Genomic DNA, 13,166 nt, shown 5'->3' on the forward strand with positions numbered 1-13,166 from the left:
TTTTTTTGCAGCCTCCTTCTCAAGAGTACTTAGCATCCATTTACTAGGCAGAAGCTCTCTGAGGACTCTGCTTTCCATCTTCCCTCACACTACCTGAAAAACAGTTTCCTTTTTGAAACATAGCTATGTTGTCTAAGATGGTCAGTAGTAATTGTTGCCATATGTTGTATGAGTAGGTTAAATTTATTTGGAATTTATTTATTGAAAACTAGGTTGTCTCATTTAAACAATCCCACATGAAGATGCTGTAACATGGTATGCATCATTGTCTGCCTTGATTGCTGAAGAGTCATTCTAAAGCCAGAAGATTCAAAGTCCATCCTATTAACCATCAACGGGGGATGACTCATGACTATTCCTGTTCTGGTCAGATATGCTGTGCATCTTATCTAATAGCTGGTTGTAACACAGTGGGAAGAGGAACAAGATAGCACGCTGCTGCAAGTGAGGATTTACTCAGACACAACAGCAGCAGGTGCAGAAGTAAGGGAAAGAAGCTACTTACTTTTGGAAGGCCTGTAAGATCCTCAGGTATGTAGGGATCTCTAGCAATATACCCTTGACAACTCTGCCAACCCTTATATGAGATCTGGGAAGGGATGCATCCTGGCTCCACTATTCTGGTCACACAGGTGCACTGCATGCACCTGAGCTCCCATTGATTGGCCCTGCCTTCCCACCAGGTGTTCAATCACTGGTTCAGGCCATGGCTTTGCATTTCCACTACACTCGTATTTGTTGTTGCTGTGAAATATGATTCATAGATTGTAACTGTCCTTAAGGGACACATCTTTATGGTTGTCAGTTGGAGAGGTTGATTTACGCACTGAAATACTGGGGAGCTTATGTGTGTGCATGTGTATCTTCCTGCTGAGTTTGGTATGCTAGGATGGGCGACTTGGGTAATGGTCAGTCAGCTTTTAATCCTCTACCAATATCAAAAGGGAATTTCATCTTGCTGTCTCCTACGTAACCAGAATTCTTTTCTCTGTGAGCATTCCAGTCAGTGAAACAAGTCAGGTGAAGCTTGTTTCACTTTGTTCTGTGATGGCTGAATGGAATTTATCCCCATTATTATATTGCATTTCTATTGCAACTTTTAACCTAATTTTGGATGTTTTTTAATTTGAGGGTAAGGACGTGAGGATTTCAAAGCTTCTTGAGACATGATATTTTTGGAAGTTATTGAGAGGTTCATGGAGGCTTTGACTTTTGAAGACTGTGTTAATGAAAGTAGTATTGGCATTTTTGAAGGACATACTCTTTCACAGAATATTAGGAAACTCTTCCAGGTCAGGAGGGTGCTGGGTCCCTCCAGTTGCCTAAGATACTTGAGTAGCAGTGTGTGCATTGTTTCTCAAAGGGAGCCAGTGTGCTCTGTTGTTTTGGAAACTTATTTCAAATGGTGAACTAGCCTGTAAGGGCACAGTTACCCATGCTCAAGAAGGGATAATCCTTCAGAGAGAAAAATAGCAAGAACAAAATATTAAGCAGGTTGAACTGCAGTGTAATCACCATCTGAATCAAAACTGCCGTACTATGTAGCAGAGCTGGTGCAAAGTAACAGATTCAGTGACATGGATTTCCTTCATTTGCAAATGATTCCATCAGTGCTTTGTTCTTTGGGTCTGTTTTATCCAGTTCACCTGCTGTGTAGCTGCTACTTCTTACCAGACAGCCTCAACCTTCCATAGGAGTCAACTCACTAGGGCAATGTTTAGTTTATCAGCATGTTTGTTTGGTACAAATTTTGCAATCAAGTATGTAGACAGTTGTCACTAGGCCTTAAGTTCAAATTAAATTCCTGGGAAAGCTTCAGAAGCCCTCTAGGGGACAGCAAAAGCGAGTTTCTGGGTCCCATTTTAATACGAGTTTTTATGTTCTGGCTGGCTGAGGATTCAGGAGACATGAACCTTTGAGTCACCTGGGTACCAATGCCAGGCTGAAAGAGAAGTGCTCTATTCTGATGGGAATTGGTGCACAGCACCTGTGGTGTTCAGGAAAGAGAAGGTTACCTTCCTACAACTCTTCTCATGGAGAGGATTAGTACTTCGTCTATTCAAAGAAAGCTTTAAAGTCACGCTTTTTATCATAGTTCCCTACGTGAATCTGTTCTGTAAGAAAAGTAGGAAAAACCCACCTCAGAAGGTTATGTGAACATGTGATATGGGTAGAACTGGATGCTGAGTGGTTTCCAGACAGCTGCTCCTAGACAAGTCATTGGTGAAAAGATTACATTTCTTTACGGTATAACTCAGTAGATCTTTGCATGTGATCTTGTGGTTTGTATTCCAAGGTCATATCAGAGCTTTGTCTTGCAAGACAAAACCTTCTGGTTGTGTTGTAGCTCTACCAGGCTGTTGGAAGGAGTGCATTTTCCTAGAACAGGCTACAAATCACTGGCTTGTGCTATGAAGAACCTGGCTGAATAAAAAGCTTTTGCAAGTTACATAAACTATTTGGTACACGATGACACTGGTTAATGGAGCGCATTATGAAATATTAATATGGAACTTGAAATCTTGCTGTAAAAATGCTGGTTAAACTTTCATTAAAACAAGCATGGTTTAGGCACCTCATTAAAATATTAGAACTTGATGTGTGAGCTCAAGCAGGAGAAGGTTATTCTGAAATATGCATGCAAACGGGGTTTCCCCTGCCCTTTTCCTCTTTCAGAATAGGAGGGAGAAATCACCAGAAAATAACATATGACATTAACAGCACCAGTTACAGGAATCTGCCCAGCTTTAAGTCACTAGGTTCATATCCATAAAAAGACTTGTCCCGGGATGTAAAAAGCAATTGTTCATCCACTTCTGCTTAATGGGTCCCATAAACCTCACTGACCCAGTGGAAACTGCAGAGCAGAAGAGAAGTTCCAGTTCTGTAATGCAGTTACATGCTGAGGCTCACTGTGAGAGTGAGGACATTCCTGTCCCTTCCCAAGATTTGTCACTGGACATTATCCTGATGCAGACAGTCCAAGCATCTCATTTTGCAGCTCTGAGCTGCCAGATAGGTGCTCTCACCAGGGAAATATGGAATTTCACTCCTCTTATGAGGCGTGTTGTGGCCTTTTCACATGTCTTGGCTTAGGCAGGCATTATGGTTCTCCTTCACCAAAGTACTCTGAGTGACGTGGAAACACTGAAGTAATTAGTGTAGGCTCTGAAGGGTGTGAAGTGCCTGACTTCACAGCACTGTGGAGCACCCCGTGTGCAGCCTGGGGGTCTGTGCCTGTGGTATGGGTTTCACTAACATGCTGTTGCAGGCATCTACGAGGGTGCTTGGACTTGCTCTTGGTTAGTTGGACTATTTCCTCAACAACACAGGCAGCAGCAGTTGTTGGTGCTGTAGAACTGGTAATCTTCTACACTTGATTCTCCAAGCTAATAATTAAAAATAAACACTGAAAAAAATCACTAGCTTATTGCAGGGATGACTGTTCCAAAGCAATGAAGAGCCTCAGGCTGTTCAGGTGTAGGCTTCTCATTGCAGTATTCTCCTTGGTGTGAATTATTAATGCAGTAATGTCAAATAGCAGTGTATTATTGTGCTGCCTCACAGTAACTTGTGGTGTAGAAGAGTGGGAGGCAGGGCAGAAATGAGCTGTATCCTAGGAGGAACTTGCTGGCTAAACATCTGGAAAAACCTGTGATTACCTCTTTTTATGATAGGGTAATTATGGGAACCATCTTTCAAAAAGAGGTTACTAAACATTTTTCATAATCCTATGTTTGAAGGTAGTTTTCATATGTTTCAGTCTTCTCTTCCACTCTTCTATGTGCTATCACATTTATTTTGGAAGGCTGGAGTCTCAAATGCTACAGACTGTCCTTTTTCTCTCTTTTTTTGTTCTTCTTTTGAAGCAGTGCACCTTAAAGTTTTTTTGTCCAAGAGGGAACATTATTGTTTAAGAGAAATTTAAAACCTTTTTTGCCTATGAGACCGAAGGCAGTTTCTCTGAACTATTTAAAGCTGGTTGCTTTTTTTTCACCTGTATCATCCCCATCCTCCAGGTGTTATTTTAGCAGAAGAGACCGAAACCACCTCTGCAGCATCACTAGCATAACGTGCAATGCTGTGGTACTTGTTGAGACTTGAACATTGTAATTAGCTTGCAGATGTATAACATGAAAAATTTATATGTGGGTCTGAATGAAGCATCATTTACCATCTGTAGAATAAAATAAGGACAGGGCTTTGAAATGATAATAGGACTCATCAGTCAAAATAAGTGTGAAAATCTCAAGCGGAGAAGTAAGAGGTCTCTTTATGAAGCTATTAGCGAAGTAAATCTGCTCAGATGTGCAGGTGATTAAAACAAGACAGATACAGGAAATATAAATCTGAGGTTTCTCTCTTAAAACAAAGCCGAAACTGCTTCCAAACACGGCTAGAGGCTGCCTATTTCTAGCTGGAATAAACCTTGCTGGCAGACCACCCGTAGGCAGCTGCTGACAACAGCGTCACAGTAAGTGCTGCTGGCTCAGGATGGGATGTGAAGCATCAAAGTGACACAAGCCTAGGTCATCTTAGGTTTTCTCAGTTCCAAAGATTGCAATTCTGAAGCTCTGATGGCAACTCCAGGGCAATTAGGAGAAAGTTTTTCATATGGAGGGTGGTGACACATTGGAACAGGTTGCCCAAGGAGGTTGTGGATGCCCCATCCCTGGAGGCATTCAAGGCCACGCTGGATGTGGCTCTGGGCAGTCTGGTCTGGTGGTTGGCGACCCTGCACATAGCAGGGGGGTTGTAACTAGGTGATCTTTGAGGTCCTTTTCAACCCAGGCCATTTTATGATTCTATGATTCAATTCAAGGTGACGGACATTACCCAAGACAGAAAATAGCTTGGGTTTTTCCATGGTGCTTACCATATCAGCTGTACTTTCAGAGAGAACTTTGGAGTCCTGAGCACCCCTGGAAAGCTGATCACTACAAGTGAGGAAGCTTTAGCTTAAAGTGAATATGAATAACATGGATGGACCAGACAGTGTTTGAGCAGGAGGAACAGACAGAAAATTATACATTGACAAGAGAAATAGTAACATTTACATTTCTAGGAAGAAGACAGTGAATATGTCTGATCCTTGCTGTGTCTGATCCTTGCTGTATACTTGACAAGTGGTCCTAATGCAGCTGGGAAAACAGCATGTTCATCTCCTCCTTCCTGCATCCCAGCTAGAACCCGTGGAGCAGTGGATGGGAAGCTAACAGAGGATTGCAGCCACACTGAGGACAGCAAATCTGATTCCCTAAAACAAACATATTTTGATGGTTTCTGAAGCTTCATTACATATCCTGCTTGATCTCTGACGCCTCACAGAGTTCCTGTAATTTTTTTTAATGCTTCACGTATTTCAACAGTCCTTCTGATTCATCAGTAAACTGTACAGATAACTGTCAAAAGATCTACTTTTTCTTTAGATTGTGTACATATCAAATCAGAAACATTTGTTTAGAAGTTAGCATGTTTGCTAATTTATTAAAAATAATAATGATGGGGAGGGCTGAGGTACTATATTTTCCTATTATATACGGGGCTGTTCTTTGTGACTAATGCAACATGGATATGTTGCTATCTTTCGTGCCCACTTGTTTGATGTAAAACAGTGTTTTTAAAAACCGTTACAGAATAATTGAACGTCTCCAAAAAGGGTTGCTGATGAGTCTTGTTGCTGTGTGAAAAGTAACAGATGCTTTAGAGGAGCTGCTATCTTAATGTCATTTAGAAGAAATGTGTAATTCCATCAATACATTGTGCCTAGGTATGCATTTTCAATCCATAATTTTTCATTTCACTTGCTCTTAAGTGCTGCTTTTAACACTAATAGTGTGCTTGAGCTATGCGTTTGGTTGGTTAACTCTATTCCTGTAACTAGATTTCTTTCAAGATAGATGACTTGGTTTTGTTCCTGTTTCTTTAAGGGAGGATGATGATCTAGAATTGAATAATTTTGTACTTTGACGGATTAAGCAAAAGATGGGTTATTAAATTTACTGCATGGGTGGATGTGGCAGTGAAGTTGTCATATTACTGAGGACCTTCGCTGTTCAGTCTCTCTGCTGTGCTTCGTTAAACAAAACGACAGCTACCAGAAACATATGGTCTCAGTTTTTAGTGGCACGGTATGTTAGGCAATTCATGATTTGTGTTCTTAACCTGTTTATTGAGCCCGGCTTTAGCAGGCTCTGTCAATAGGGCTTGTTTGTTCTTGGGTGCCTCATGCCAGGCTTCCCCTTGCCAATTTACTTGCTGGGCACTGTGTCTGTTTACTCCACAGATGTCTGTCTCCTACAATTCAGATCTGTTCCTATTCAGATTGAGAGGTTTTTTTTAGAGCCATTTGAATGTTTTTAATATTCAAGCCCACTGCATTCTCATAGCTTAACCTACCAGCTGAAGTGAAGGCTTTTATGAGACTCTTCACTGCTGTTTCCATGGTTACACTGGAATAGACACCTGCTCAATACAAGCTAGAAGGGCACAGAAAATCTTCTACTAACAGTGACTGTCATTATTACAACTTTGCAATTTCCAATTTATTCTTTCATTTCCTTTGCAATAGTTTCTCTTTAAGTGGAAGCATGTATTTCTGAGGATTAGTGGCTGCTGTTATTAGAAATCAGTAGTTAGAAAAAGATGAGGGAGACAGACCCCCTGGAAACAAGTTTTTGTTCCGCTTGCAAATGGATTATTTTATTTTATTTTATTTTATTTTATTTCTGAGGGGAGTTCACTTTAACTGCAAAGCACTCTTTATGTGATTCTAAGAGATGGTTCATATTCCTGGGTTGGCCGTAGGTGACTTGCACTCAGACTACAACCTCGCTTCAAAGTGTACACATTCCTATTCAGATGGTAGGAGTAATGAGTGGGATGTTAACTACTATTGTGGGGAAATAATACATATTTAAAGCAAACAACCAGCAGTTGCTCAAGCACTGGAACTAATGAAGCCTGGGTCTCCTGTGACTTTGCCTTACGCATGATTGATTTTTGCTATTGGACAGAGTACAAGACATTTCTTGCAGCTGGGGCATTTTGTGGTGTTCCCCTCACATCATGCCCCTGGGGCAGGCTCACACGGCAGTGCTGGTGGAAGCAGTGCACTCATTCTCCTGCCCGGGTCCTCACCTCACACCCTCTGGAATGGACAGGGGGGCTTGCCATTTGCCCAGCATGGCTATCTACTTCAGCCAGCACAATCATGCATCAGGTCACCACTACTGCTCGTTCTTCCCACGCACTGGAGAGGTGGATGAGGGGTCAAGACATGGAGTGCCCTTGCTGGAGGTGTTAAGGATATGGCTAGCCCTTGGCAGTGAGCAATGAGGCTGCCTGATGCTCAGGGTAATTAGGCATCTATATGAATAACACTTTAGGACATTAAAACAGAAAAAATATATATATTTCAGCTGCTGTCTGGATATTTGAATTTGCCATGCTTTTTGGGTTATTGTACAGGATAGATAAAAGGATTGTCACCAAAGATGCAAAAGATGAGCAATGAAAATCAGATTATAGTCACATAGTGCAAGTTTTCATAGAATGGTTTGAGTTGGAAGGGACCTTTAAGATCATCCAGTTCCAACCCCCTTGTTATAGGCAGGGACACTTCCCTCTAGACCAGGTTGCTCAAAGCGCCATCCAGCCTGACCTTGAATGTTTCCAGGGAGGAGACATTCATAGCCTCACTGGGCAACTTTTTCCAGTGTCTCATCACCCTCATAGTAAAGAATTTCTTCCTAGTAACTAGTCTAAATTTACCCTATTCCAGTTAAAAGCCATTTCCCCTTGTCCTGTCACAACCTGCCCTTATAAAAATTTCCTGTAGGCCCCTTCACGGACTGGAAGGCCACTATAACGTCCCCCTGGAGCCTTCTCTTCTCCAGGCTGAAGAGCCCAGCTCTCTCAGACTGTCCCCGTAGGGGATGTGCTCCAGCCCTCCGATAGTCTTCATGAACCTCCTCTGGACCTGCTCCAACAGCTCCATGTCCTTCTTGTGTTGGAGACTATAGAACTGGTGCAGTATTCTAGACAGGGTCTCATGAGAGCAGAGTAGAGGGGCAGAATCACCTCCCTCTACCCACTGGCCGCAATTCTCTTGCTACAACCCAGGTTACAATTGGCCTTCTGGGCTGCAAGCGTGCATTGCGGGCTCATTTTGAATCTGTCATCAACCGACACTCCCAAATCCTTTTCCTCAGGACTGCTCTCATGTCATTTTCCGCCCAACCTGTATCTGTGTTTGAGATTGTCCTGACCCAGATGCAGGACCATGCACTTGGCCTTGTTGAACTTCAGGAGTTTGGCATGGACCCATCTCTCAAGCCTGTCCAGGTCCCTCTCAATAGCATCCCTTCCCTTTAGCATGTTAGCTGCACTGCTCTGCTTGGTGTTATCTGCGAACTTGTTGAGGGTGCACTCAATCCCACTGTCCATGTTGCCTACAAAGATGCTAAAGAACACCGGACGCAGCACTGATCCCTGAGGAAGGCCATTCATCCCTGGTCTCCATTTGGACATTAAGCTGTTGACTGCAACTCTCTGAGTGTGACCATCCAGCCAGTTCCTTATTCAGTGTGTGGTACATCCATCAAATCTATTTTTCTCCAATTTCACGACCAGGATGTCATGCGGAACAGTGTCAAACTCTTTTGCACAAATCCAGATAGATGACATCAGTTGGTCTTTCTTCATCCGCTGATGCTGTAACTCGATCACAAAAGGCCACCAAGTTTGTCAGGCATGACTTGCCCTTGGAGAAGCTGCATTGGTTACTGCCAATCACCTCCTCTTTATTTTCCATGTACCTTGCTGGGGCCTTCAAGATGATCTTGCCAGGCACAGAAGTGAGATTGACTGGCCTGTAGTTCCCTGGATCTTTGTGTTTCCTCTTTTCAATCAGTGGGAACTTTATCAGACTGCCATAACCTTTCAAATATGATGGATATTGGCTTGGCAACTTCATCCATCAGTTCCCTCAGAACCCTTGGATGGATCTCATCAGGTCCATGGAGTTGTGCACCTTCAGTTTCTTAGGTGGTCTCAAACCTGATCTTCACTTACAGCAGGACAGATCTTCCTTCTCCAAGTTCTTATCATTGCTTTCTGCCACTTTAGCAGAATAGCTAGAGCCCTTGCCAGTGAAGACTAAGGCAAAGTCATTGAGCACCTTAGCTTTCTCCGTATCCCTCATGACCAGGCCTCCAGTTTCCTTCAGAGAGGACCCGCATCTTCCCTGACCTTTCTTTTATCACTGATATACCTGTAGAATTTCTTCTTGTTCCCTTTTATATCCCTGGCTAGGTTTCATTCTGTCTGGGTTTTAGCTTTCTTAACCTGATTCCTGGCTGTTTGAACAACTTTTTCATAGTCCTCCCAGGTAACCTGTTCCAGTTTCCACTTCCTATAGACTTACTTTTTAAGTCTAAGTCCAGAATCTCCTTGATCCTTGGAGGCCTCCTGGCATTTTTGCCTGCTTTTTTTCATGGAATGCACTGCTTCTGGGCTCAGAGGAGATAGTCCTTGAATACTGACCAGCTTTATTGGGCCACTCTTCTCTGGAGGACTTGTAACCCTGCCAAGCAGTTCCCTGAAGATTTCGAAGCTCTCCTGAAGTCTAGAGTAGCAAGCTTGCTACACCCTCTTTGACACCTTAAGGATTTTGAACTTCACCATTTTGTGGTCACCACAGCTTCACGTTACTCATCAGCCCCTCCTCGTTGATGAGGACAAGGTCTAGCATAGCATCTTTTCCTATGGGTTCCTGTACTACATGGAAGAGAAAGTTATCATCAACACATTACAGGATCCTCTTTGATTTCTGGTGCACTGCTGTGTTGTCCCTCCAACAGATATTGTAGTGGTTAAAGTCCGCATAAGGACTATATTTTGTGAATGTGAAGCTGCTCCTATCTGTTCATAGAGCATCTCATCCTTTTGGTCTTCTTGATCAGGCAGCCTGTAGCAGATCCCCCTACAATCCATTCTTTCCCCTGTCTTTCCTTTAACCCTAACTCATAAGCTCTCTGTCAGTTCCTCATCCATCTCTAGGTGGAGCTCCATGGACTCCAGGTGGTCACTGATGTAGAGCGCAACAGCCCCGCCCCTTCTCCTCTGCCTGTCTTTGCCAAAGAGTTTATACCCATCTACTCCTACATTCCAGTCATGAGAGTCATCCCACCGTGTATCAGTGATGCCAATGATGTCACAGCCCTGTATGTGCACACATGCCTGCAACTCCTCCTGCTTTTTCCCCATGCACCACCCATTGGTGTGCAGTCACTTGAGTTGGGCTCTCATTGAGGCTGATTTACCAATTAGAGTTCTCTTTTCCTGTACCTTAGGTGCTGTCTTACTGGCCTGTGATCCTATTCCAGGCCCAGGGAATCCATTACCATTGTCAGCCTCAAATTACAATGACTTGAGGATCCCCATCCCCTGGTAACTCTAGCTTAAAACCCTCCTGATTAAATTGGAAAGCTTGCTGCCAAAGATGGTCTTCTCCTTGTCTGACAGATGAACTCCATCTTCCCCCAGAAGACCAGATTTCTCAAAATTAGTTCCATGACACAAATAGCCAAAGCCCTGTTCATAACACCAGTCCCTTAATCATTTATTGATTTTTTTTTTTTTTTCTTTTTTTTTTTCTGTCAGTCCTTTCCCTCCCCATTCCCCTTACCTGGAGGACTAATGAGAAGACTACCAGTGCTCTCAAGTTCTTCACTGCTGCTCCCAGCTCTTTGTAGTCCCTCTTGATATTCTTCAGTTGCTGACAGCGGTGTCACTGGTGCCTACATGAAACAGCAGCAAGGATAGTAGTCTGTGGGATGTACAAGGTCTGGCAGTTTGTCAGTCACATCCTTGATGCAGGCCCACGGCAAGCAGCAGACCTCTCTAGATAGCAGGTCAGGGTGACAAATGGGTGCCCCTGTACCCCTCAGAAGAGAATCACCAACCACTGTCACCCATCACTTTTTCCTTAATTGCAGTAGTAGTTATGCGATAGGGAGCGAGGTCTGGCTGCCTTACTCAGTTCAGACGACTTCCTTGTTATAGTTTCTTTTTCCTTCCCTATATGAAGAACCATGAAGCGGTTCTGCAGAGGCTCCTCAGGCTTTGAGGCAGACTTTTCCCTCTTGTTAATATTTCTCATGGCAGTTCGTCACTTCTCATCTCTGTTTGTTTCCCCTCCAACTGGATTTTCCAATGGGGGAGTTCAGGACTGTTTGTCCCTGGACTGTGGATTCAATGCTCCCCTTTCTCTGTGTTTATTGATCATTGAGTCCAACCCCTGGCTCCACACAGCACCACCCCAAAATAAGACTCTGTTTCTGAAAGCAGTGTCCCAGTGCTCCTTGAACTCAGGCACTCAGGGCCATGCCCACTGCCCTGGGCAGCCCGTTTCATGCTCACCGCCCTGTGGTGCAGACCCTGTCCCTGACCCCCAGCTGCCCTCCCCTGACACAGCTCCATGCCGTTCCCTCAGGCCCTGTCGCTGTCACACAGAGCAGAGCTCGGCGCTGCCCCTCCGCTCCCTGTGAGGAGCTGCAGCCGCCATCAGGCCTCCCCTCAGCCTCCCTGCCCTGGAAAGTGGTTGGTCACTCAGAGTGATGATCAGTTTTAAGGTGACTTATGCAAGTCTATCATAGGCAGTTGTGCTGCAAATTGATCACCAGAGGTTCATTTCATCTTCTGTTTTCCCAAGGGCGACGAACCAACAAAGATTCTTCTTGTCCTGTGCTGGATCAGAGATTTCAGCAAAGCCTCATCAATAATAATGTTTTAGCAGAGGTGAATTTCAGGTGCTGATGCAGTAAATAACTCTGCTGTGGTAAACCTACCAATTGTTGAGTGTGATGGACTGTTAAGAGGCTGGCCTTTCTGCCCACTCTGCTGCTACCAGGGAAGTGAAGTTATTGTTCCAGAAGCAAGTGTTTTATTGATGTTAATTTTGAGAAGTCTAAGATCTTCTCCAGTTCTTGGTATGGTTACGTTTAAATGAACATAGTAAGTCTTGGAGGTAAAGTGGGGAACTTCAGAAAAGCTGTTAACTGCAGACACTAAGAAGTAGTGAGAAATTTAAATTCTTCCTGTTTTCATAATGAGCAATGTCTGAGATGAGCCAGAAAAGGCTTTAGCTAAATTCCTTCTCTTGGCAGTATTTCAATGTGAGTTGGTTACTGGGATGATTAACTAGCAGTCAGTATTTCTGGGAACCTTGTCATGATGTTGAGAACCCTGCTTTGTCATGTAAGGGTACCTGTATGTACCTACATGAAAGGAAGATGCTTTAAGATAGCTGCCAAAATCCTTCAGACATATGTTATATTTGTTCTTAATAAAATAGAAGAAAGCACTACCTCTTTAGTCAAGGTGTTGCAGTTGTCCTAAAATTCTGGCACTATATCTGTGTGGAATGAAGGGGCATCTTTTTAAAATGAGTAAGAAAATAGATTAAGCTTCATGTTTGATTCATTTATGTTTGGTTAATGTGAAACAAAAGATCCATAACTATCACTAGGAAAGGTTAGTTGAGGCATTTTCTTTTCAGTCTTTTCAGGCATTTTCTTTACAGACACAATTTTATTTCCTCTATCTCAGCCCTCCTTCCAGTGGTCTTGAGCAAAATGAGCTGAAAAGATGAATCTTTTATTTTTTTACTCTTCCTGCTGTTTAAGAACATATGGGACCTGAATCCTGTTAATAGGGAAAAAATGTATTTTTAAAAGGACATCATAACTACAATAGCAGATTACTTTGTTGGAATATTGCAGGTGACATAAAGTAAGCCTAAATAAGGAATATCCTTCCCTTGTTGCCCTTGGTTACTGGGGTCTCCTTGCTTTATGTTGGCTAGACATATCACTTGGGAGATACCACGCAGAGCATGCTCCACAGCTATCTGTGTGCCAGTCCTTGCTCTCAAGCTGTTATTTAAGCCTGAGGCCAAAGGATGAGTTCCTTAACAAATCCATAAACCCCCAGTCAGTGACCTGCCAATTCTGGAAGTGTTAAAGCCAGGCTTTTCATATACACAGAAGAAAAAATTTATGGTGCTGAATCCACTCTGGGAAATGAATTTGAAGTTTTTCAAGGCCAGAGAGCTCAGCACTCTTACTTTTCCATTAAGTTCATTTTTCTAAAAGCCTGAGAAA

The 13,166-nt window shown here is 43.2% G+C and overlaps 1 protein-coding gene across 1 annotated transcript in view; it reads left to right on the forward strand.

Moving 5' to 3' along the window:
- Nucleotides 1-1,166: 1,166 nt before the first annotated feature.
- The window catches only part of LOC100541957 (DENN domain-containing protein 5B), a 79,096-nt gene continuing 67,096 nt past the window's right edge, over nt 1,167-13,166 (forward strand). The window contains exons 1-2 of the mRNA XM_031553441.1: nt 1,167-1,292; nt 10,063-10,195. Coding sequence (XP_031409301.1) covers nt 1,167-1,292; nt 10,063-10,195 — 259 coding nt within the window. The remainder of the gene's footprint in view (nt 1,293-10,062; nt 10,196-13,166) is intronic.

Source organism: Meleagris gallopavo, chromosome 1 (assembly GCF_000146605.3).
Source record: "Meleagris gallopavo isolate NT-WF06-2002-E0010 breed Aviagen turkey brand Nicholas breeding stock chromosome 1, Turkey_5.1, whole genome shotgun sequence".
Taxonomy (NCBI): domain Eukaryota; kingdom Metazoa; phylum Chordata; class Aves; order Galliformes; family Phasianidae; genus Meleagris; species Meleagris gallopavo.